This window comes from Anomalospiza imberbis, unplaced genomic scaffold (genome assembly GCF_031753505.1).
Source record: "Anomalospiza imberbis isolate Cuckoo-Finch-1a 21T00152 unplaced genomic scaffold, ASM3175350v1 scaffold_344, whole genome shotgun sequence".
Taxonomy (NCBI): domain Eukaryota; kingdom Metazoa; phylum Chordata; class Aves; order Passeriformes; family Viduidae; genus Anomalospiza; species Anomalospiza imberbis.
In genome coordinates, this window is record NW_027099961.1 from 58,802 (window position 1) to 85,757 (window position 26,956).

At 45.5% G+C, this 26,956-nt stretch overlaps 1 protein-coding gene across 1 annotated transcript in view; it reads right to left on the reverse strand.

Annotated features, from left to right (window-relative positions):
* The window catches only part of CACNG4 (calcium voltage-gated channel auxiliary subunit gamma 4), a 43,318-nt gene extending 23,060 nt beyond the window's left edge, over nt 1–20,258 (reverse strand). Inside the window, exon 1 of the mRNA XM_068178337.1 lies at nt 19,888–20,258. Within this exon, the coding sequence (XP_068034438.1) occupies nt 19,888–20,110 (223 nt within the window). The 5' untranslated portion in view covers nt 20,111–20,258. The remainder of the gene's footprint in view (nt 1–19,887) is intronic.
* Between the last annotated feature and the right edge of the window lie 6,698 nt (nt 20,259–26,956).

Consider the following 26,956-nt stretch of genomic DNA (forward strand, 5'->3'; position numbering starts at 1 on the left):
ATGAATCAGAAGAGCCTTAATCTAGTCAGTCTTGAAAAGCAAAACATATCATGCAAAATTACAATGCACCAAAGCACAGACTCATAAATATTTTATGGTCAAGATTTCTGAGTTTACTTTCAGTATTTCAGGATTGTGTTCTACTATGAAATGTCTCTACCTGCACTGGGGAAAGACAGTGGTGATAGGAGCTTTGAGCAATCCAATTTAGAATCCCAGAATTTGCTTTAAATAATGTATGTGAGACTCCCAGCCCTTACCATCATCAGGCACATCTGCCATTGTAACCAGAAATGCTCACTGCCTTCTGCTGTCCTGGGATGGCATGGAAGAAGCCGGGAATGTTTAGAGCTGGGAGGAGAAAACCAAAACATTTTCCTTTTGCTGGGAAGACTAGGCCAAAGGCGGGTGCCCCGTGCCTGGCTGTGGTGTCTGTTGTGCCACTGACTCCCTCAGCCCTTTGTGTTTCTCCCTGCCCTTGGATAACAACATCCTGGGGACCTGATTTCCCCCTGAGTTTAGAAAGCAGGGGAGGACCAGTCTGTCACCCCTCTGGTGACACCTCCTGCCAGATCCACATCAGGAGCCACGCAGCAGCTCTGACTGCCCAGGAACGCTGCCATGCCCAGGGGGAGATTTACAGCTCCTCTCCCCTTCAGACACCTCATCTGGCGTGGTGCAGAGCTGACAGCTCCTCATTTCCATGGAGTGCAACCTCCTCTTCCTCCTCAGGAGCTTGGGTGGGCTGTTTGGGGCCCCTCGGGCTGAGTGCCCCCAGGGCAGTGTCCCTGCCAGGCCCTGGCAGATGGGCAGAGACAGCCAAGGGGCAGCTTTCCAAAACCCGCTCAACGGGGCCGTGCTCTGGTACTTACTCAATCTTTACAACTCAGTGATATGCTGCCAATATATTTTTGCCAAGGAGACAAAAATACGTCTCTTCTTCCTACTCCCTCAGCCTATGAAAAATCTCAGTTGTGTGCGCGAAGAGACGCTCTGTGTGTGTGTGTATGTGTGTATATTTAGAGGGGGGAAAAATAGAGTTTCTGTTAACTTATTTTCCAGTTGAAAGTCTGCCTTGTAGCCAGGGAAGCACTGTTTTCATTGGTTATAACTTTGGGTAAAAAAGCCTTACTTTGTGCTGAGCAGAAATGGCAGTGAGGGAACTGGGAGCAAATCCTATGACTTCTCCACGGTTTATGTTCTCTGCTTGAGGATGGATGCCTGATGGCTTATAAATAATTTGGGGATTTATGGGTCAAACAGCCATGTACGAGCAAAGTTGCCTAATAATGGGCAAAGAAGAGAGGCATGATCCATGCAGGGTCATGGGGTTCAACTCCCCAGGGACCTGAGAGACTCCAGGTGTTTCACATGATAATTAAGACTCCTCCACCCAGCCATGGTTTGGAATTCCAGCTTTGTTTTCTGAGTGGTTGGGGTCCTTTAAAACCACCTGGTACAAAAATGAGGGACTGGAGGCTTTTTCTAAGCTTCCCAGCAACTTTGCTCCAAAAAGGTGTATTCCTTTTCCCTCCTTCCCCTCCCTTTCCCCCCAGACCTTGCATGACTTCAAGGCATCAAATGTTAATGAAAGTTTGCCAGGCTTCAAGGGCTGTGAAATGGAAGTTAAAAATCCTGCACTATAGGATGGCTCTAAAAATACTCAGTCATGTCGAAACATCACCCAGCTCCAGCAGGTCTCCTGCACCCAGCAAGATGCAGCAGGGCTTTCTCTCCCAAATAAGCTCTGGACAAAGTTTGCCCAGTGACTGTGGATTACTTCTGCTCTACAGACTGGAATCAGCGGGTTAAGGCCAGCAGATACCTGCTGGGGACTGAGGATCTGCTGCATCAGTGAACTCTGGTGGTGCTGCCAGGGCAGGGATGGGCTGTGCACTCCTGCACTGCTGCGTCCAGCCAGAGGGCTCTGAGATGGGATGTCCATCCCTGAGGATGAGCACAGCCCCAAACAACCCTGTGGGTTGGAAAGGGAAGGTCTGATGTCAGCCTGCTTACCATGAGGGTCCAGCTCCTGACTCTGCTCTTCAGTGTCATTTGTTGTCCAGGGTGCTCGGGTTTGTAGGCTGAGCTTTGACTTTTTAGGCACAGCATCACCTAAACTCCTCTGCAGACCTAGTCCTGCAGGCTCTGGAGTAGGAGAGACATCAGTGCTTTTCTGCAGCAGCTCCCCACAGTCCTACCCAACATGTCCTGCTAACCTGCAAATGCTTGGACACCAGGGGTCCCTCCATGGACTTCTGGGGGGCTCCAGCAGGGATAGTGCCATCCCCTTGTGCTTTAATGTGTTTTTTCTTGGATTTTTTTTCCTAACAGTGTTCTCATGAGTGAGAACTTGGGAGTTGCTTTTCCTACACCACAGCCTCCTTTTTCTTCTCAGAGAAGTGCCAAGTCCTTTCTCCCCATGAAGCAAAGGAGGAGCCTGAGCACCATGGCTTGGATGGTGATTTGAAGCCCAATCCCAGCAGGGTGTCTGAGCTGTTCCCATCCAAGGAGGAGCCACGGAGGCTGTGACAGCTGCACCTCTGAGTCACACAGCCTGATGAGCCCCTGCTCCCGGGGGACAGCACTTTGCCTTTGGCCTCCAGTGACTCCAAACTACGGCTCAGAGTTCAGCAAGATGTCTGGACCCTAAACTCTGGCTGTTCCCTGATGACCCATGCCCAGGAAAGGACAAGGGACACTCAGAACGTGTCCCCAGCCCGCAGTGCAGGGATGCAAGGTGGGGTACATGATCCAGGTGTGTGCAGAAAGTTCTGTGTCCCCAGGCCTGGCCAGACTGCCTGGCCATGCTCTAGCCCTGTGTGAGCACATTGCACAGGCTCAAATCGCTATTTTTGAGCCAGCCACTAGAAATAATTCATGTATGTGCAAGTTAAGATTCTGCTTAAAAATTACCCTCTGCCTCAGAAACTTAAAGCCTGAGACATCTACAGAAGCAGATACTGAATTTCATTTTACAAGGTTCTTTCCAGCTGTTATGGTAAGCTTAGAACCTCATCCTGCATTTCTTCACTTTAAGGATCTTTTTTCATTCAAATACCTCCACATTAATGCTGGCAGGAGCAGGGTCAGGTGCAAGTGTTGTGAAGAATTTGCCCCTTTTACTGGACTAGATAAAGTCTTGCACCAATTGCCAAGATCCATGATATTTCTTAAAAGGAAAGTTCAAGTAATAAACATTCAACTTTTAAGGACTTAAAAATAAATTTCTGCAAATGTCATTAATTTATTTGATGGTATGAACCAAGTTTTGGAAAGCTCAAGGTGCAGGTTTGTGTGTGTTAACTGTAAGCAACAGGGCAAAAGGAAAATGCTTTTTTATCCATATGAGCTTCTGTAAAGTGTGTTCTATCCTTAGGAGAGTAAACATAACACACACAAAAAAAATGCAATCATTTAAACCTTGCAGGAAAAGAAAAGAGGCAGGAGTGATGGCAGCCTCTGAAATGATAAATGTATGGATTTATTTCACTGCCACTATGGGGTTTTAAATTAGTTTTATTTTTCTTTTATTCCTCCTTGTTGACAAGCAGGGCTGCACTGCTCTGCAGATCTAATGTTTACAGATAAGGAAATATTGAAGGTCAAAAATTCTATTCTTAGTTATTCTTGTATAAGGTAATCTCCTTGTGCTAGTACAATGCAGAGTGATCTCATGTCGCCATGGGTACCTGAATCATGCCTGTCTAACAGCAACATTCCCCATTCCCATCCCCTCCCCTGAAGTTCTTACGTAGAAAACCCAAAGATATCTCCAAGAAAAGCTTCATGTGTGATGCAAATGATGGACTGGAGCAAACACTTCCCTTTGAGACAGTGCCCTGTGCCAGTACCTCCCTCATGCACAGTTGGGGTGATGAATTGGTTTGCATTTAACTGTGACCAGGAAGAATTTTGCCAGGAATGCAGGCTGAATCCAATGTGTTATGAGTGTTCATTTAATCCCTGCAAATAAACATCAAAACTGATAAATTCAGAAGGGTAACTTTGTCCCTCAGATGGGTGACTTTGTCCCCATGGCAGCCTCGGCCAGGGGGATGCACAACAAGCTGAGCTGAAATCCAGATTTTGGTGGGGAGAAGCGATGCCAGCATCTGCCCACGGCAGATCATGGCAGGGATGAGGCAGGGAAGCACAGACGTGTGGTGAAAAGAAGGTGAATAAAACGCCAGAGAAACATTAATTATGTCTTCCCATGTCTCTGTAGGTTCAGCTCAGCGCTCTAATACCCACAGGATGTAGCTTTCCTTGGCAGTTCTGTAACATCTAAAGGGAAGAAAAGAAACCAAAGAGGAAGCAAAGGGGGCCTTGGTGGTGACAGGGCTACAACTCTTTGAATGCCAGCTCTTCTCCCTGCTGCAGCATGGAAGCTTTTGGTCTCTGCTTTGAGCCGATGTGGATGGAGCAGGCACATGAAAGACCAGCAGCAACAGCTCCTAGAGGCTGACAGCAGGGCTGTGGTTCAGGACTTCTGCCTTTTCCTATAGCAATGGAAGGGACTGAAGTCTAAATCTGGGTCTTTGTGCTCACAGTCTTGATATGAACTTATTTTAAAGGGAAAAAAGAAACCCACAACAAGAAGAAAAAGAATACTCTCCGGGAAGGGGGATTGAGCAGTGTGAGATGCACATTCTTCTTAACATCAGGATTCCTTTTTTACCAAACCATTTCTGACCTCAGCAGTGTGCAGCAGGCAGGAAAACCAGGTTGGACTTGCAGCTTCTGGAGACAGGATAGAGGAAATCAGATAAACCAGCTTGTACCTAGCACCTTGCTGTGAATTAGGGCTGTCCTTGTGTTTCACTTTTGTACAATCAATTTTCAGAATAAAAGCCTTTCTTCTACATGGCCAAGGGTTTTAATTCAACCCTGTAATAAATGGCTGGCTAACAATGGGCCAAACTCAGCTTGGATGTTGCTCTAGTTAATTAAGAAGAGCAGCATCGGGCTACATTTGGCAAGGAGTGTGAAGTGACTGCCTTCCGAGGCAGGGAAGAAAAACCCTTGCTTAGCTCACTGCACCCAGCTCTTCAAATGCAAATTAACCTGTCAACATCTGCATGCAGCCACCCAGGACAGCTGCAAAAAGGAGCATCCTGCACCCAAAAGAAGGGCTGGAAATGTTTAGTTCCAAACAGCTATTTTCTAAAATAATTTCTAGTAAATAAGAATACATTTAAAGTAGTAAACTGAGCATCTGCTGCATGAAATGAATGGAGGACAGCATGTGAAAAGAAACATATGTCAAGTATGCACTTCAGATGCATTGACTACTTGCCTCTAAAACAGAGAGAATTTAAACATATTTGCAGCAAACACACACAAAAAAACCTGCCTCTGCAACCCAAAGAAAAGCCTCAAATAACAGCACAAGTTCACTTTGGCCATACCTTGCCTTTCCTATGGTGGAAGGGAGCAGTTTGTTGGATTTCAGCTGCTGCCTGGGTTCTTTTCCTCAGGCACCTGTCAGGAATGCCAAGCCCAGGCAGCTTTTGTTTGGAGCAAACAACATCCCTTTACCAGTACATTTAAAAACCCAGAAACCAAGTCACTGCTGCAGCCAAACCCTTCCAGATTTGCTTCACTGGAGGGAAGACAGCAAAACACCCCTGCGCCTTTTGCAGAGTGCCTTGTCTGCAGAGGTGACACCCTGCCTGGGACCGAGTCGCGTTCCGCGGAGCCGCTCCAGCGCGGGAAGGGCGCTGCTGGTGACTCAATCTCTGCCTTCAATACCCTGCAACTCAGGGAAATTGCATTGCAGTATTTCCTTGAGCCCGTCATCCTCAGACAAAGTCTCTGCTGACTTAACTGAAGCTCTTACTTGCAAAACAAGTACAGGGCAAGGCCCCTTCAGAGGAGGAGATTCCAGCTCTACAGGGTGGAACTCTTCTTTGTGAAGCAGCATGTGGGAATATTTTTCAGTAAAACAGGGCACGGGATAAATTCTGATGTCCCCTTTTTTTAGGTCAGGGGAATAATCTCTGTTCCAAAGCTGGGAGAGGTGTGCTGTCTTTCTATCTGTCTGCTGAGGCTTTGCTAAGGGTTTGGTTCTGCAGCAGTAATCTCATGGTGCAGCCATCTCCTGTGGTTCCCTTGGGAGGGAGGGGAAACAAGCCATGAGCACCTTTAGCAGAAACTGCTTTGCTATGATAACGTGGTGTAATTAAACAGGACTTAAAAATCCCAGAGTTATAAAAACCCATGGCTTGTACCAACACTTTTACCCATCTGTGGGTTTTTCAGGCTGAATCAGGGCTGAGCAAAGAGATCATGAGAAAAAGATCTTTGACTCAGTTGATGGCATTGGTCCTGCTCACCTTGGCATGTTGTAGCATCTTGATAAAACAATTAAGAAGGAAAAAAAAAAAAAAAGAGAAAAACCTCTGGAAGATCCAGAAACCTTCTGGTTCTCAAGGAGAACCTCAAAATGGAGGTCTCTCTTCCTGTCTCTCCCTTTGCTTGGGTTTGCTTCAATATTTTTTTCCCCGAGATCCTGGAAGTTACACTTCCAGGAGTGAGGAGCTGCCATTGTTCTGGCACTGAACTGCCAGGGCCCAGCAGTGGGGCTGGGGCTGCATCCCCTTGGCTTGCAGGGCAGCACAGAGTTGCTATTGAGTGTGTGTCCACATGGCAACAGCAGTGGTGCTCCAAGAATTTAATTTCCATGGTACCCCTGGAGTCTTCACTGCCTTGACATCTTCATTGTTCCACGGAGAAATAAAAAAAATTGAAATCCACGGGTAGGGTAAATGCAGTGCAAAATACAGAACACCATAGGACAGGGTTACCTAATGGTTAATTTAGAAAGGAACATATCATTAAAAACGTATGAAGGTGGCTACATATTGATGCTGTATAAATATTTAAAGGGATGCTTCTCGTAAGGGCAGAGATCCAAGCTACACCTAAAATAACGTGTGCGAAAGAAAATTAAAAGAATATTTCACCATTTGGACTTGTTTAATCTGCCTTGGAAAGGCTTTTTATGCCCAGCTACTGAGCATTAGTATGGGAAAGGAAATCAGACAGAACTCTTTTCTGGTGTAATTCTACTAAAGTCAGCAGAGTTAAACTGGAGATGATTTTTCTGGCCTTTTAAATAGAGTGTAATTTTCTCCATGGGTAGTTATTAAATGCTATTGAGAGAGACTGCGGCTGCTGTTGGAAGGGCTTTCTGGAGAGGTCACTCTGTCCCATGTGAACAGCACCAGTGAAAAACCAGGAGCTTTGTAGGTTTTACAACTTGAAGAGTTCCTGGAGGCTCTAACTCCACCACACGTCACTGCCTGACCCAAAGCTAAGAGCACATATCTATTCCGAGTTGAGATATCCTGGCTTGACATCCACTCCTACATCACAAGAATTCTGCCTGTAGAAATTGCTTAAAATATTGGAGGGGGCATTGCAAAAGATATTTGTGTGGACATTTGGTCCATCTCTGTCAGAGAGGACATATTCCTTAAACACATTTTCTGAGGCTCAACTGCTCAGTCTTGACATTTTGGGGCTGTTGGAGTTGGTGTGCTTTTCACCAGCTCTCCTAAGCACTGGCTGAGGTGGCCGTTCCCTGTCCTTGTTATTTGGGACACAGATTCCTGCAGCTTTGTCTGCACGTGGACCAGTTTGAAGGGTGTTAAAATGCCCAAAAGGTACCTCCTGCATGGACACAGGGCTGAATAAGTCCTAGACTAAAAGGTTCCTATTTTGGGGGGGATTGGGAAGATGTCAGGATCTCTCAAAAGGCACCTCAAGGATCTGGATCTCCCGTGGGTGGCTCTGTCCCTCACATGGAGTGTTGAGCCAGGTACCCAAAGTGTGGGGCTGGGTAGGATCCAAATGGGTTTTCCTCCTGCCTGCACAACCAAGGACTCTCCCCTCTCTTGCAGAAATTAAGTTCAATCCTCAGGCAAAGCTGCAGCAAAATTTGGATCATAAATCAAGATAAATCTTGGTTTTAATGGGGGGCAAAACCCAGAGAATTATTTAGCCATTTTACAAAAAGCCTAACATCCTCTTGGGATGAAATAGGAACACATGAGACCTCATAATTTATATATGTATTAACTTCCCACTGGTGAAATTAAAATGCAAAAAAGTGTCTCTGAACAAAACTGTGAAGCTCTGTCCCTCGAGAGAGTTAAAAATTAAATGGGCAAAGCATATCCCACAGGATCTATTCTTACCCTTGCAGGACATTGGGCTGGATCGTAGGTATTTTCTTTCTCACAGCCACAATGCTGAGCTCCAAGAAAGGATTTGTCTGTGCAATACAGTGAAGCCCAGCAATAATTACCCATTGTGCTCTGTGATGAGCCATCCCTTTGGTTCTTCAGTAACCCGTGCACCTGGACTTTAACTAAAACCAAATAATATGCACAGAAAACATTTTTATGTAAGAGGAGGTGAACATCACTAAAAATCAGAGAGCCTTTGTATGGCATGCCAAACTGCTGAAGCGAAAAAATGTCTTCAGTGAAAGGGCTCAGATGTGAGCATGTTTCAGTGCACAGCTCCAGGAAAAACTCTGATAATAAATGTGAGCTTGTTATCGTTGCTTTTCAGTGGGAAGTAAAGCCGGAAGCAGGGTCGTGCTGGCTAATTGAAGCTTACATTTCCATTCAAGCACTGCATTTTAATTATAAACTGGTGACACAAGTGTCACTTAGTTCCTACCCTGTTTTAAGTGTGCACACGTATAAAAAATATTTTCAGTTATTAATTTATTCTTGTGATCATATTCATTATCCTGCATTATGTCTACCAGGCACGTGTCTAATGACATGTTTGATACATGCTAATTCTTATGCCTCTTTTAATACAGAGCTTACACAGACATTTTAGGCTGAGCACGGTGCCAGTTGGCCACCAAAACAGGTGCACATTAATGCTATAAAATCAGCATTAGGAACTGTGTACCCATATTCTGGCCAGCTGCAAGCACTTGCTCAGCCCTCCCGGGGCACAGCAGTCATGCCAGAAAATGGGATAACCTGTGGGAGTATCTGCATCCTGGAGATGCTGATGGTGAGGTCCTGCTGCCCAGGTCTGGCCCTGATCCTGGACCAGAGTCCAGCTCTGGCGTGTGAGCTGAGCGTGCTGGCTCTTTGTGTGGCCAAAGCCCAGGGTTAATGCTTAAAATTCAGGTGGAAAATTTCTGGCCTTTTTTTTCATAGGTTTTTCCTTCCCTATGGGGTTTTTGTGCTGTGCCCAAAGAATGTCTCCAGCTAGAACACTGCCATGTATACACAGAAATTAAAATAAAATGAGCAAAAAGGTCACTGGGAAATGGCTACCAAGAGACACCAAGTAAGTCATTAAAAACTCAGATCAGGAGCACAAGTGAAAACAAGGGAAATATCCCTAGAAAGCAAATTATGAAGGTAAACCTCTTTCAAAGGCATGGATAGAACAGGATAGCTGTGTTTTTCCCCTCTTAATTTGCTACCAAACTATAAAGAGGATTCTGTTTTAATAAGCGCAACCATAGCGGGACACTGCAAATGAATTGTTCGAACGGCTGTAATTAGAAGTGGTGCTGTGAACATCATTCCTAAATGCTACATGGTTTATTTCAGGTCTTGCATCTTTAAGGATCCCAAAGCACCTTGGAACCATCTGCATTTGTCAGCGCTGAAGGCAAGGACAAGAGCACAGCAAAGCGTGCAGAGCAAAGGAGAAAAGCTTCCCATCCTCTGGAGCAAACCACAGGATGTTTAACCTCACAGTGAGCAGGTATTGGCATAGTCTTGGATAAATATCTTTTGAAACACCCAAGTAACTTTAAAAAATGAAATTCGGTTGACTCTTAGAGCAATGGAAGCTTGGATAGAGGTCGGAAGCCTCACCCTTTGGAAAGTCTGCTCAGTGTCTTGGAGCATCTTTTGTCCACAGACAAAAATGTATTTTCACAGCGGGCACAGCTGGGGGGATGTGAAGCATCTCTGACCCAAACACAAGGTAGGAACATCCAAGCAGCTCCAAGCATGAGCCAAGAAACTCAGCTCCTTGCTACATTCATTGGCTTGGGTTCAGTGTGTGCAGAGGGGCTTTTGGATTGGGGCTGTCTGTCTGTCTACTGTTCCATCTGGAAGGGGTCAGTCTGCTGCTAAGAGCACTCTGGTGACCCCCAAATCACTGTCATGGCAAATAACTGAGCCCCTGCTGGCTGGCAGAAGGATGAGGGTAAGGACCCAACTGGTTTGGGTTAGCAACTTGGTGGTAAGAAACATTTCCAAACTCTTACTGAGCTCCTAGATTTATTAATTGGTATTTTATCATGTTTAGGAGATGCTTGATTCTGTTATTTTCTAACAGTTCCCCTAATAAAACCAGTTGAAATAGTCCTGAGCTCCAGCTGTACAGAATAACCTGCCTTCAGGTGTACATCAGGTGGCAGAATGGGAACAGGGGACGTTAAATCTGGGAGGAAGCAGAGTCTGGGGCTCTCCCTCTGCAATGGAAATCAAATTCCTGAAGTTTTGGTAGTTCACAGCTGCCTGCAAATCACCTTCCCACACTCAGCAGAGCCATATCTGGAGTATGACAATCCATTTTGGGCTATTGGCTTCACTGGCTCCAATAACAGGGCTATGTTCAGTGAATTTGAGGGATTCAACCCTGTTCACAATCCCCGTGGATGAAAATGTGATGTGACAATGCAACTTGCTGTTTCATCATCTGGCTAAAACCAATCCAACACACAAAGAAACCAAGTCTAGAAAATTTTGCATTAAAATATATGCATTATGTAAAGGAGCATTGCTATGGCTTACTTGAATTTAGAATATCCACTGGACAAAGATGATTAAAGCCCACTACTGCCATTAGTGAGTCATGCACGGAGGAGTATCACAAACTTTCATATCTGGGTACCTTTGAAAGCTCAGCCTAAATAGTCACAAGGTCTTCCAGCATTGAAAGTTCATTATTTCATTTGCTTGCAGGCAGTTGAATGCTGGGGGCTGAGCTCTAAAAAACCCCAACAGCATGACAATTCTTCCCACAAAATCATCCAGTGCCTTGCTAACAGCTATCACTGGTAGCCATCGAGCTGTGAGATAGGTGTGCACAGCTCTGATGGGTATTTGCTATAAGTTACAGTTTAGATTTGATTACATTTAAGCAATATTCCTCTGGCAAGATCCTATTTCAAGTCATAATTGCGACATGCCACGGTTCCTTTTTAATGCCTTGCAGCACCAAGAGATAAACTGTGCCTCTGGGATGCAAGGAAGACAATAACAACCCCAGTGTTATTGAATGCTATATATTTGGACAGGAGAAGACATCCAGTCATCCATATTCCACACAAAACTGCATCATTTAAAAAGTATAAATGGGAGACAACTGATCTGAAACCCCGGTAGAGAATTGGCAGTGACTTAAAAATGGTTATTAACTTAATCTGAAAAAAAAAAAACCCTGGCAGCTAAGCAAGGGTGCTAATTCCTGCCTGAGCTGGGTCCCTCTCCCACTCGAGCAGGGGATGCTCAGTGCTGCTGAATATCTCAGAAACATTTGGCATTATCAAGCTAACAGGACTGGCTAAGTGAGAAACATTCAAAGGGCACAACTAAGTGGCACAATTCCAAAACAGCAATTAAAAGGCAGAATGCTTGAAAAAGAACAATAAAAGAGGTTAATTTGTATCAGGGCTTGGCAATTGGTACAGGAAATACTGTAATTCCATAAAGTGATGTCCCTTCACCCATCTCTTTATACCATGACTGTGTGTATATAATCTATCATTCCTTCATGGATAACATTGACAAGAAATGACTCAATTCTATCGAAGAAGAATTTACAGGGCTATTTGTTAAGTAGGCAGGAGCCTGGATAAACCCTGGGAAACAAGCAAAACAGGTAGAGAAAAAGAGAACCCAGACTATACCCTTGGACAAGTAAGTGATTACATGTTTTTCATTGGCAGGATGGCACAGAGATGGTCAAGAGTTAAGAAGAGAAATTTAAAAAATCTTAAATTTCTACCTAGGGCAGTATCTACTTATTTTCTAGAGAAGGACTCATGCACTGTCATCGAAGAGCTAATTTCAAAGGTATCTCTTTAGCAGAAGGAAGGTTATAACATTTTAGCAAGGGGAGGAAAAAAGAGGAAGAGAACAAAGATGTTGAGATGACAGGATGCCACGGGAAGGAGGAGAAAGAGGGGCTGGACTATCTGCCAGGCTAAATCAAGAACTGCTCCAACGCTTCCACTGCATTTGACTCCCAGCATGCAACAACTGGCAAAAATGCCCCCAGATCTGAAGGGAAATCTAGCTAAGTCTGTCTAGGCTGGGCTATCCATCCTGCAGGCAGCTTGCCCGGAGGCTTGCTATTTCGAGATAGTAGAAAGGCCACTTGTCATTAATATTATGATAAATCTTAATATAGAGAAAACTTCAGATGTTGCTGTGGTCCACAGCACTTCTGTGTGCCCTGCAAAAAAGAAAAACCCCACAATGAAAAAAAACAAACAGCCGAAGCCCAGGACAGGGCCACCTTCCATGTTAAAATGTTGAAGATAAAATGAGCTGATGTACTTCGGGAGAGGAGACAAATAATTAAAGGAAAGAGCTATCTGGGAGTAGAAGAGGGAGGACAAAATATATTGCAATTTAACTGATCAAAAGCCACTGAAAAAGTGAGAGGCTTCAGAACAAGGCAGAAAAAACCAAGAAGTCCTGCCCAGCACTGGTGCTGTCTGCTGCAAACACCCTTTTGTTCTGAAGTCATAAATGTGTATCAGCCTCTCAGACATATGGGCAGTTGTGCATTTATCCTGTTTATTTTACTACTCCTGTGCATCCTGCCTTGCCATCTGTTGGGAAGAATTTGGATGCTGAACCATAAGTCTGAGACATAATAAATACCAGTAAACAGAAATCTAAAATGAAGATAACCACCAAGTAACATTTGGAAGCAGGACCAGTTTTTCAGTTTGATAGTTTGATTTATTTCCTGAGATGAGTTTTGGCTCAGAAAAGAAGGACCAGCAGGAAAAGGTCCAATTGAAGGGACAAATCTGCGATCCCTTCTCTTATATTGGCTTCATATTGGCATAATTCCACCGCCTTCCTAGAAAGCAGTTAACTTTACGTAGGTGGAGAATCAGACTTAATCCTGTCCCTCAAGGAAGACATGCTTAAACACCAAATATTGCATGTATAAAACATAAGTTGCAAGCAGAATGCATCAAACCCAGTTAAAGCCCTGTTCCTGCATCTTCCCCGAGCTGGGCAGCCCTCTCGCCGTGTCCCAGTTTCTCCACATCTTCGTTTCCATTTTATTATTAGAATGAGAGGGAAGTGGGTGGAAAGGAAGCACAGTTATCCCTCCTAGTCAGGGGCAGGAAGATAAAGCAACTGGCCCCAGATAAAGCAGGAAACCTACCAAAGCCCAGAGTCACAAGCCCATCGTCCTCCTCCTCCTCCTCCTCCTTCCTCTCAGTTTTCAGTTTGGGGATAGAGAAATTCTACAGAAATTGCTGCTCTTTAGCACATAAACCACAGAGACACCAACTAAATATCTGGGAGCTGAGAGGTGTTAATAACAGACTTCAGATTACACTCAGTACCTAAGTACTCCTACCTCCTCAAAGGAATTTGAGATGAGATGAAAGCACTTGCTTCTCTTCCTAATATTTGTTCTTTTTTTGCTCTGTTTCTGCAAAAAGACACAAGACTACAGGACAGAGAAATCAGGTAGAGTCCCCTTCCCCTGAGTTTTTTACAAGATATTTTTTGTACCTAGCAAGACTGACTGAAGCTACAGGTGTGACAGCATGACCTGAGCAGAGGTGACACTGTGTGACCCAGCAAATGGGACAGGGTGTACTGGAGGAATAGTCACTGTTTTGAAATTTCACAGGAGCAAGAATAATACTTTGCTGTATTGACTTGTTTTACCAGTTTACACTGGCGAAGGTCAGTAGAGCTGCCAGAAGGAAGGGCAAGCCCTGGCAGTATCTAAAAAGAGCAATAAAAGCCCATAAAGGTAACAGCTGCTGGACGAAGCCCAAAGACTGCATTACATCATTGCAAAGGTCCCCACAAACCCCAAAATGAGTTACTATGGCTCTGACAGATCCTACCACAAATGCCATCTGTCAAGTCCTCAGAACATGCGGTGTAACTATACACAGAATAAAACAGTAACTGCAGCACAACACAGCCACGAGGATCCTGTTTGTACAACCCAACGCCTCCTTGACTCCTCACAAAACATTTCTGAAACCACCCCAGAACAATCCTGAAACTCAGGTGAGATTAATATCCTCCACATTGCATCCTGCTCAGTAGAAAAGAGCTTTACACCTGGATTACAAATGTGCTTTCATTGGTCTGCAGCCTTGGGAGAGCATCACTAATGCACACAGAGTCTTTGGGATCTAAGTTTTGCACTGGGATGTCTGACATGCTGAGAGCCACGGAGGAAAAACCAAAACCTTCATGTAGCCTGATAGCTCCCTACTGGCTATAGAGTAGATCGAGTTCAAGAAAGCAAATTAATTCATTAAAGTGACATACATTCAGTCAATTAGCTTCAGATCCTTGTTTCATAGGACAGGGAAGAACGGATGTTTTGTGACATCAGTAAGATCATTTGAGAGCTTCTGTATAAATGTTCAAAGAAGTGCATTGAGGAGACACATGCTTTTTTTTTTTTTTTTCATTTGAGAATAGATAGTACCTTAACCCATCGTCTGCTGCCAGATCCTCCAGCACCAAATTTCTCAGTATTTTTAAGTATTTTATACAATGGACAATATTTCAAAGGGATTGAACTCTGTGTCCACAAAGGCAGCTCCAAATTCAGAAACTCAACAAATTGAATGCTCCTGAAAAAAAAAAAAAAAAATTGACCTAAAACCAGTGTTAAAAAAAATCCCTCCATCAGTTGCCAGCAAATCTGCTCTACTTCAGCCAGGGTTGCAAAGCTGACATTGGAGTGCTAAGAATTGCTCTTAAAAACAGTGAGTAAAGCACATGGACCTTATAAAGAGCATGTGTTTTACCAAGGCAACGGAGATGGTATGAGCAGGATGTATGGAATGAAAGAGTACAAACATGGTCTGCATCTCAGCAGAGTCCTTCACTGATGGGTTTATGTTTGTGTTGAAAGATTAATGGGTGAAAGTTCACTCTTCAGGAATGCAATAATAGGTATATATTGTCCTAGAAACAGACTACAGCATCACAAAATAAGTTTTTCAGAGCAGAGACACCCATTTGGGTATTCTCCATTTGCAACCACTTTTCTTTCACAGTGTGAGCACAGGCTTATGTGCCTGCACAGACTGAGAAGAGCAACCACCTCTTAATGTGCCTGTGGACACAACCTCCAAGGCAGGTCATGTCTGATCTTAGAGGGATTTAACATTTGTTCTACACCAAATAACACTTTGGCCATAGCACTGGAAGAAAAAGTCTGCATTGTATTCAGTTTATTACAAGCAGTGGTGGTGCTGGAGCTTCATAGCTGTGCTTGGAGAATACTAAGGAATATTCATTCTTTTCAGATGAGCCGTGAATTTGCAGTATTGATGGACAGCAGCCTGCCTTTATTTGCTTGCCTCTAACATTGGTATAAGCATTTTCATTTTGTTTTCAGGAGTATCCATGGAAGCAGCGCATTCCCGTGTTTGTGTGCATTCATCCAAGCTGGAAGACTTGCAAATAATTGTGCAAATGTGCGTTTGTGCAAGTTTTCAAATCCATAAATGATTTACTCAATCCTTCCACCCCATTATAAATGTTCCAGCCATGCAGCCAGGAAGGACACGTGGGCCCATGTGAATTAAATAGCCAATTGCACCACTTGAAAAGTAAATGGCAAACAGGGAATACTAAAAGTAGTAGACACAATGGGTTCAAAGAGATTCATGTGCTGAAGTGTTTAATAAAATACTCTTTGAATAAATTTAAATTACAAGTACATTACTTGATTTCCTATCTTGATGTCACAGAGCCTGCAGAGCACTATATTGTGAGCTGTCCTATTAACTTCAGCACCTTCAGATTGTTCACCAAGATAAGCAGTTTCAGTGGATAAAGTGGTGTTTTTAACATTGTTTTTTCCTAGGCAAATATTTTAATCAGATCCTCCTCGTGAGTGAGACCGTGCGAGGCTTAGGAAGCTCTGCTGCACATTTCCCATAAGGGCTGCTGGGAAATCAGAGTGGTTTCATCTCCCTTTCTGGGCTTAGGTTGAGCACAGAATGGCTACTCACAGGACACAGCATCTGCAGGGTTTGCAAGACCCTGCTCTGCACCCAGGGACCCAGAGCTTGTGACAGCCACCACAGCTCAAGTGTGGACATGGGACAGAAGAGCAGGCACCCGAAATGGGGCTGGTTTGCTCTTCTTGTGAATCTGTAGGCTGGGGTGCAGGTCTCGGGTTGATTGGCTGCATGGGGGGTCCATCAGAAACTCCCTACTCTGGTGATATTTTAACTTCAGCTGCCGAGGCTGCAGCTATTGTGGTTATCTTGGGCCCAGAAAACCAAAACCCAGCTTTTCCAGGGAGCCCTGGGCCATCCTCAGAGGCTCAGCCACTTCTGTTCCTCACATCCACACCAGGAATTATTTCACTTTCCCACTGAAGGCAATTACCTTGGATAAAACTTTTAAAAATCCACACAGAAACGGCGCAATTATTTAAAATCCACTCAATGAACCTCCTACCTCCACCTTTGACAAACACACTAAAAGAACAAAATTGGGATTAGACAGGCAAGAGTTTGAGTGATGGATCATTAATGCTGCCTCTTGAGTGACTAAGCTCCATAGTAGTATCAACTACTAGAACTGAAACATGATTTCATCCCTGCAGCTCCAAACAAAGATAATGTGCTTGATCCCTAAGCTGTATCACTCCAATTACAATGCCAATTTGTTGTAAAATATTGTTTCAAAGAAAAACAGGAAAACATCGAGGAGCACCTGATAATTGAATTATAAAGTTATCCTTTTACATCCTGTTTCAGCAATTTTGGTTGAAATCTTGGAACTGGGGCTACAGAACAGGTGATTGCTCAGAATGCTCAGAATCCAGCATACAGGTTGTTTAATTGGTAGAGCTGAGAAACATTTTACTGGGAAATTTCAATTGACCTGAAATTTGCTCAGCAAAATGCTTTATGTACGTCAAAAGCAATTTCAGAGGCTGTTAAAGGCATTTTCAGCTTATGCACATTTGTGTTTCAGATTTGTCTTTTTGACATAAGAGTGAAATGGCAATAAAGACCATTAAAATAAATTAAAGAGGTTTTAACAATTATTTCTCCAAAACACCAGAAGATATCTAAAAATAGGTTTGAAGCCAGACCATTTAAACAAATATAAAAATCCAAAACTGAAGCTATTTTCCTGCTATGTATCTCCTCAGAATTGCAATATTACCTTTAGATTACTAAAAGATTCAGCCACTTCAAATGAGCGAGGCTCTGAAATGGTCAAGGGAGTGTTGTTTTAAATCAGCTTCTAGAAATGGTTTTATTATTTTATAAAACAAAGGAATGGTTCCATGTTGAAATCCAAGTCCCATGGCAAGGTTTAAAACATGAATAATTTACTGTATCTATAGATTTTATCTTATAAAACAGAACATACTGAAAAAGGAGGAGAGAATGTAGTCTTTGCTCCTCAGCTCTGTGAACAGATGACAGCTTTCTCAAATTGGGCATTCTTAGCACATATTTGACAACTTTAAAAATTGTAACTTTATAATTTGATTATGAGCATTTGAATTTTGAGCAGAACAGCTCCCTTGCTGTCGGATTGATGCGTCCCATGAAACGCCTTTTTATCCCCTGAACTGATGGGGGTTTGAGCTTCACTGGCACACAGCTCCTGGGTGCAACTGTTCAAAATCCCCTGATGAGTGCCAGGAGGGCACCGGCGCTGCCCAGTGATGCAGCCAGGCTGGAGCTCTGCCGTGGTGCTGGGAGCTGCCTCAGCACTGCCCGTTCCCCACAGCTCCCCTGACTGATGTTCTAAATAAAGTTCTGACTTAAGCCCAGGTGAAATCAAGGCAGAAATCCCACCAGTTTCAGTCGAAGCTGCACTTCACTTCTATGAATGGTGTTACTGGGAAACCACAGAGAAATCCTGACATTGGGAAGCTCAGGGATTTTTCCCAGAGGTGACAGGTCCAGCCTAGCTGAACAAGCTCAGCAACTCCTGCAAGATACAAACAAACTTATTTTCCATGAAAAACGGAGACTGAAGACACTTAGAACAAGCTCAGTGATGATCACAAGATTCAGTTTAAGTGGAGGATGCTCAGCACCTCTCAAGCAAACTCAGGAGCTCTCAGATGCAAGCCCTCATTTTCCAGGTGCCATAAAAGCCCATGCTGAGTGTTAGATTTCCTTTAAGAGACATAAAGCCAAGCATTGCTATTACCCATAAACCTTCACATTTCAATAATTCTTTCTCCCTTTAGCATCTAAAAATATTTCCTTTTCCTACAGCTCTTCTATGTATGCTTACTATTACTAGGTAGCAAATCCGGTATTTTAAGAGAAAAATCATGTTACACTGTAGCCTTAAATCATTAGCGAGAGGAGAAGATGAGAGCAGACGTGAGAATGAGGTGTTTTCTACCACGCCACAGCCTGTTCTGGGCAGAAAAAAACCCCATCTGAACACAGCTGCGACTCTGAACCGGAGCTGGGCTCGACTGGGCTGAGCCGTCTGTCAGTTGGAATAAAGGACAAAGCCGGGTTTGCAAAGTTCCCGTGAGCTAAGCCGTGCTGATGGAATGAGGTGCGCAGCAGCCCGCCCGCCCAGCGCATCCCTGTGGGGAGCAGGGCTCCGGTGCCCCCATCCCCCGAGCCACAAAGCGGCTCGGCACAAGTCACCAGCGCTCCTCTGCCCTCCCTTTCCCCCACCCTCTCCTCCGGCACCACGGGGGCTCTGCTGGCCATTCTCAGAATGGACCAGCAGGTGAGGGGCTTCAGAGCCACCGTGGCCACAGCCCCCGCTGCCAGCGCGTGTCCCTCCTTTCCCAGGGATGTGCCCCATTCCCACGGCCGGAGCCCGGCGCTCTCGGCTGACAGATGTGCCTTCCCATCTGGGCTTTGCGACCTGCTCTGTCAAATGCTCGCAACACCCATGTGCTTCTTTGTCCCCGCAGTTACCGCCGCGCCTTCTCCACAACTCCATTTTCAGAGCGGGAGCCACATGTTCGGCCTCTGCGGGGAGCGGGGTCCTGCTGCCCAGCTCAGCCGCTACAAGACCCATTTTTTACTGTTGCCATCCTTCAGCCTGACCCTCGGGCTCTATCGAGGAACCCCGAGTCCACACTGAAGCACCTGAGCGGTGGCAACACCCCCTCCACCCCAGCTCCCTGTGTGTCTGTCTGAGGGCAGACTGGGAGGAACTGGAGTTCCCGCTGTCCTGCCCGAGAGCTGTGGCTGAGCTCCAAAGCTCCTAAAGCCGAAGTCCCGGGGGGAGGGGGGACAGGGGAGACCCAGCCCGAAGCCTGCAGGGCTCAGGTGCGCCCCAAAGCACCCAAAGCCCCGACCCCGCCAGGAGCCCCCCAAAGCCCCGAAGCCCCGGCGATGGTCGCGGAGCGAGGTCGCCCCCCTGGGCAGCGCTCCCCTGGGCAGCGCTCCGCATCCCGTCGCCGGTTCCCATGGCAATGTCGGAGATGCCGGTTGCCACGGTAACGCCATCCTCCTCCTCGGCCGTGTCCGAGGCAGCGGCGCGGCTCCGGCCCCGGCTCCGGCGGGGCTCAGCCCGGCGGCTCCGGCTCCAGCTCCTGCTGGGCTCTGCCCGGGCGCTGCCCGGCGGCTCCGGGAGCGCAGCCGGGTCCTCCCGGGGAAGTCGCTTCCCCCCTCCCCGGCGCGGCCCCCGGTACCTTCGAGGCAGCAGATCCTCCAGAGCCCCGAGTGCGTGAGATCGCCCCGCGCCCGCCGCGGCGGCCCCTGCGCCTCGTCCGTCGTGATGTTGGTGCCGTTGCAGATGTGGGCGCTGGAGTAGAGCCAGTAGTCGGTGCCGATGGCGATGGCCATGAGGCTGAAGGCGGCGAAGGCGCCCACCGTGGTCAGCAGCATCTGGACGCCACGGTCACACCACACCATGGTGCTTCATAGTCCCCGCACGGGCGCGGGGGGCCGCACGACACCGCCCGGCAGCCGCCGCGCCCGCGGGAGGCTCCGAGTCACGGGGCGGGGGGCGGGCCGGGCGGGGGGAGCAGCTGCCGCCGCCGCGGGGCCGGGCTCCGCCGCCGGCCGCGCCCCCGCGCACCGCCCCGGCCGCGCAGGCACCGGCCACGGGCGGAGGGGGGGCAGGCGGGGAAGGGCGGCCCGGCCGCGGGCACCGGAGGCACGGAGCCTCCCGACCCCCGACGTGACGCCGTGCCGCCGGCGAGAGCCTGGCCCCGGCCCCCGGTGCGCGCCCGCCGAACATCGCTCCGGTCCTTCGGTCTGAGCGGGCTGTGCCGCATCTGACGTGTTCCATCTCGGGAAGTGCTCGAGGCCGGTTGGACGGGGCTTGGAGCTACCTGGTCTAATGGAACGAGATGGGCTTTAAGGTCCCTTCCGACCCAAACCGTTTTGTCATTCTATGAAATTCACAGGGGATGAAGGTGTGAGTGTGAACCAGGTTGGGTTTCCACCCTGCAGCACACCAGGATCTGTCTGGAGAGCAGGGAGGTCTCACCCACTCTAGAGGTGCAAAGCTCTGCACCTTCACTGCTCTTTCTTGGGTGGGTTCTGCATACCTTCCTTCTGCTGCATGGGCTGCCCTGGAAATCACCGTGGAAACGGTGCCAAACACAGTGGGGATGAGGCGTTGCAATTCCAAGAAGATGCCCACATTGCCAGGGAGCTACAGCAGAGCCATCAAGGGGGTTTAGCCATGATTTCCTCCTGCAGCCTCACTTTGCAATTAATTACCCAAGGAGGTTGTAGGCAAGTGTTTGGGTTGCTGGTGTGCTCCTGTTTGGAAGGGTGTGGAGACAATCCAGCACCTGAAAATATTTTCCCTTGGAAAACCAAGGGGAGAAATATCTACACCATTTTTGTCGCACTATCCTGTCTTCCACCCCTCACTCTCATCACCGCGAGTTGACAAGTCGGTCCTGCCTCCACCTCATGCAAGTGACAAGCCAGATGAATGGGAAGGCTTCCTGATCAGCTAATGCATTTGTGTGGAGGGAACGTGGCAGCACACCAGTTTTATGTATATGAATTAGGGAGTGGGAGGACAAGAGCTACAAACCTCGAGAAATACAGTGCTCTTGCCGAGCAGTGCGTGGATGGCTGCAGGTGCTTGTGTGACTCCAATGCTCAGCATACCAACGCAGAGAGGCTTTTCAGCTGCTTGTCCATTTCAGAAAAAAACCTGGGAGAACAAAAAGCAAATACAAATTAAAAGCTGGTCTTTATTTCGCAGAGACCTCGTCAAATTGCTCAGACATGAAGCCTATAAACATAGAACAGCTCCAAAGTCAGATGCTTGGTTTAAAAATGTAAATTATGCTTTTCTTTTCAGTTGTGGTTTGTAGGTGTATCAGTGCCTTTGCAAAAATCACCTTCTAAATGAATGCCTCTATTAGAGATGGAAGAATGAAATCAGGTAAACTCAAAAGCAGAGTGAAACATCGTTCTGGAAAACTGGATTGAGCATTTAAGTTTAATGAGGTTCAACAAACTTCTCATTTGAAATATATGTTTGTACCTCTGGGCTTTGGGGGTTTGGACAGAGTGGGGAAATGAGAACAGCAGCAGAGAAGCTATTTCCATAGCTTTTTAAACCTATTGAGCCTTAATTAATATTATTTATTTGTGTTACGGGATTGCTGGGAGAGATGCTTATGGCTGGAGCAGAGGGAGGGGGAGGGCTGGTTGGCTGTACCCAGAGCAGGGATTCCACATGGCACTGAAACATCCTCCTTGGGCACTCCCAGTCCAGACATGCCATAGGACACGGGGAAGGTGATGGCTGTCCTGGTGGGTTCTCAGCAGCCTCCACCAGCAGAAAGGGGACACACAGCACCAGGGTTTCCATGGACTCAGAGCCACCAGCCCTGCAGCAACGCTGCTATTGACTGCGCAAGGTAACAGCACATTAACAGCATTTATTAATAAAATATCTTGCTCCTCTTCCTCCTCCTCCCATTTTTGCAAAGAAGACATCTGTTTCTGTTTCTCCTGCCCTGAGAGAAATAACTCGGGCTCCTGAAGGGTTACAGAGCGGCATCCAAGGCAGGCAATCATTTTCTGCCCAAGCTATCTTCTTTAGTTTAAAAATGTTCTCTATTCTTTTGAAATGCATGAAGTAGATTGTGGGAGAGCTAATATTATATTCCACTACAGAAAGCTGGTGGAGTATTTTACATTGATGTCTGGCTCTAGTGATTTTCTAAGGATTTTGAATTCATTAAATCCAACCATTGAATAATCTCCATTCGTGGCGGAAGGAAGGCAAAAGTGCTTACGCTCTTCAACAGCAGAAAAGCATGTAGTCTTTCCTGAAACACAAAATCTCTGACCCACTGCATGCAGCAGAGGTTGCCCACTGTGTCACCTTTGATTTGCAGGCTTTGCTTATGATACAGCCTTACAAAACTGCCACTGAATGTAGCAGCAGAGAGCCTTGGCAGGGTCTTTTACACTGCAGTAGCCTCCTCCATCCTCAATCAGAATTAAGATCCAATTGTTCTAAGCTCAGACCAGAGGCAGAAGCTCAGGACAATGAGAAGAGAAAGCCCCACAGGGTCTCCCTGTAATTCAGCACAACAACGTGCAAGGACAAGAGTCCAAACCCAGAAATAATTTTTACCCTGGAGAAACAGAATCTTGAAACAGAATTGTTTTGATTCCTTGACGGTGATGTTCAAAGCTTTAAATGAAATCTTGTGCCTGATCATTTTATTTCAACTGAATAACAGTTACTTTGGAGACAAAACTTTGGCTTTAACTGAATTCAGTGAGAGCTGTCACTAATAAAATCCTGCCCCAGAGATACCACTGATATCAGAAGAAAACTGCAAGATGTTACCATTTAGCATTACTGCTGCTAAGTGTCAAACATATTGAGTTTAACAGATTAGGCTTCCTTAGATTTTATTTTTTTAAATCTATCATCTAGAAAAATAACACTAGCATTTCACTGAAAGAAACTTTTGGAAATTGCTCAAGAAGAACTCGAGAGAGTTCTTTCTCAGAATGAAAATAATCACTTCAATTAAATAGGGCTTTTGAAGTAGATACAGTCTAACCATCATCAAAGCCTGGAACAGATATTTCATCCTCCCTTGTTCTTTCTCAGCTTTTAGCTCTGTGCATGTGAGAATGAATTTTAACATCTAGGAATATCCTAAGACTGTAAGGACATCTGTCTCATTGGTGATTGTCATCTTCCATGGGTCTTGGTGTCTTTCCTATCTAATTTAATGCTGATATTGGGGGAAAAAAATCCTTAATAACCTCCTTCAGATTATGCTGTGTATGGAGAACAGGATGTTTCATCCATTTTGTACAGTGTTGGATAATCTCCTTTTATCCCCAGGGCAGTAGTGGGATTTGATTAAACCACCAGCTCAGCAGCAGAGCTTCACATCTCCAGCCTGAGCACAGGACCTTGGAAGACCCTGGGATGTGGTAGAGGGTGTCAGTGGGTCACTGGTATGTGTAAGAAGGAGTACTACTAAAATTGTTCCTGCAACTATATTTTCATGCACTTTGGATCAGATGTTGCAGATTATTGTGATATCTACTGAACTACCTTAGGGGATCTTTGCAGGGCTGGATCCAAATTATCAATCTCATAAATTCTCATTTATGTAGTGAAACAAAGGTTGAATTCACTCATATTTAGGGATGGCACAGAACCTGACCCACAGACTAAGCTATTCCTTCTATTATAATTCATCATAAATTGCAAGGACATTGTGCCTTTCACCTCTGAGGATCCCACTCTGTGCAGAGGGCCTTCTTTCTGCAGCCAGGTTGGCAGACAAGTCACCATCACATTTCAGAGTGTTCAGTCCAGGAAAGGGTGAACTTGAGTTTAGTTTGAGGCGTTATAAGGCTGAATTTCTTTTTTAGTCCTTTCAAAGAGCATGTGGAGTGAGGGCAAAGAGTTTCAGATTGTCCTTCAGAGCTGAACAAATGGTCATCTTAAAGGAAAAATATTGTAATTCCTTGCCACTTTAGGGACAAAAACTTGGCCTAGATTCTATTATTCCTTTTAATATATTAAATATTCCTTGGCTTAGTCATGGGAAGCAAAGCAACACAACTGCTTTCTAATAAATAAAATGTGCTCAGAAGCAATTCTGAAGCTTTCCAGATAACTGTATTTTGAGTTTGCCAGGAAGCCAGATGCTGCTATTGGAAAAGTAGCTGCTATGGTTTGTCATCCCAGCCTAGAAATTGATACCCAAGAATGATATGATGAGACAGACTCAATGACAGTACTGCTCTTTCTATAAATAATCTGAAGAAAACTTTTTTCATTAAAAAAAAGAAATGTTTTTTGTTAGAGACTTGCACAGCAAACCAGAAAATTAAAAAGGATAGGCATGCTGTGTTTGAATAGGGCCAACAAAAGAACATGATATACGCAATTTATAGAAGAATATATAACAGCTCTCACACATTTTACACCACATAAGCTCTATTTTTCCCAAAATACCAATAGTTATGAAACTCATTATCTTTTTGACAATGGAAAAATTGAATATTATTCCTTTACTGACTTGATCATGTTAAATGTCAAAGCAAATTATGAATGCTTGTCCTTCAAACACTCAGCCCTCCTGGTAAGATATTTAATATCAATACCATTCACATCCAGCTACAGAATGGACTAATATTGCACACGCCTCACAGACCTGAAGTTCACTGTGCCTGTTGCCTGCCATTGCAATTCCATGTCTCAAGTCCTACCTCTTGTCCCTGTCCTAAGCATGGGGAAATTCATTGCAGTGCCAAATGGCACATTAAAAATTATGTGGAGAAGGAGTTAAATCCATGAGCAGGAGTTATTTGTGAGTTTAAAGTGATAAAAAGGGAATGGGAGAAAGAGCAATTGGTTAATAGGAGTCTTGATTTTAATCATGCTTCAAAAGCTTCGGAGAAGAATGTCCTGATGAGACGTTATGGGAGTTTCTAGCACAAGAAACCTGCTGAGAGGCCAGTGAAGAAAATCATAATCTTTTCAGTGTTGGAGAAACAGATGTGCCGAGTGAGGGTTCACCCAGACAAGGCACTGCTGGACTGAGCTGTGTTCATTCTCAGGGCAACATCCAAAGGGAAATACAAATTCTCCTTGGGCATACAGTGCAGTGATGGGGAGAGTGGAGAAAGGGAAAAAAATGCATGTGAGATCCTTTCATTCCACCCATTATGAGCCACCTCTAAGAAATAATTCTGCACCTGTTTGTGCTGCACAAACACACCCAGAGCTACTCCACACAACCCTACATGAACTGCAGCCAGACTGGGAGGTGGGATAGGGAATGGGATGCCCTATTCCCAGTGGTCTAGGGAATGGGATGTCCTGGTGATGGATGGTGTTTCCAAGGGCTCTCCCTGAGCCCACAATGCCTGTGCTCAACCTGCCAGCACTCCTGGCCACCAGCTCCTGATGTCCCCACAAACAAAGCAACATTAGTCTCTTTAATGGCCTTTAGAAAATAAATGTATAAATCCTCTTTGGAGCAAATGCTCCCTGTCAAACCCAAGGGGGAAGATGTGTAGAGTGGCGTGGCTGGAGTCACAGGAGGCTAAAAAATGAGGCAATCTGGTGGAGAGCTCATTGCCTCTGAAGCACTGCATCACCCACAGCCCCAGAGGGGGCAGGAGAATCACCCCTGGACAGCGAAAGGGAACTTGCTGCACCCAGGTTGCTTTTAAACCTGAAAAAAGGAGCTGCACTGGAAGCGTGTTAGGAGGCGGATTGAGCGAAACAGGTTTTTAGGATAAGTCTTAAATACTTAAATCAATCACGATAACTTGCTGCACTGAATTTATCTCCTAAGCTGCCTAAAGTAAATTCCTCAGATCTGTCTGAATAATTTGGAGCTGATAATGCAGCATTTGAGTAGGAAGGCTGTTGGCCACTGAAAGGATTTTCTCATTAGAATTTCAGCCGATTATTCACCAGAGAAATGGTCTTTCAGGAGCACACTCCAGCAGCTCCCTTGAAAAAGTTTTATAAACACTCAGCCTGCTAAAAAATGAAATTAGAAGGTGAAATTACAGCTAGTCATTACTTCTGAGAGGTCAGTTATAGAACAAGCAGCCACAAGTGGGTTTATCTACTCCTCCCTGTGCTCTGGCTCTTTTAATTCTACACAAGACCAGGAAATCCTTTTGGATCATCTGGAACTGCAGCCTCTGAGCACGAGTTATCAGAAACATGCTCTTGATCAGATGTTTGTAACAGGGTCTGAAGAGCTGTTTTTCCATAGAATGACATTTAGGAGATGGATGTTGAACCAGGTAGTCAGAGCTTTGCTGGGAAGCTCCTAGCTGGACTGAGCTTACCTAAAGAGAGAGGCTTTAAGCCTGTCCCTGTCAAGAATTTCTCATTCCATTGCTCTTCTCCACTTTCAATGCAATTATTTTTCCAGACAGAGAAATCAGCGAGTGAGGGGAGGTGGGAGGTGAGAAACAGGGGAACTCAAGGGGAAGTTTTGCCAAGAGGAAGAACAGAACTTTAAACCCAATCCCAATTCATGGGTTAATTGAGGTGGAATAAATGCTGGAAGAATCCTTTCACCTCTTCCTCATTTACCAACTGTACATGGAGCGGCAGAAACACCTTTCCACAGACCATTATGTGCCAGAAGCAGTGAGAAGAAGAGAAAGAAAAGCTGTAGCAATAATTACAAAACACGGTGTTTTAAGTGAGCTGTAAATACAGCCAGCAGAATTCCAGGAAGCCTTGCTGTCCACATTGCACTGGAACTGTAA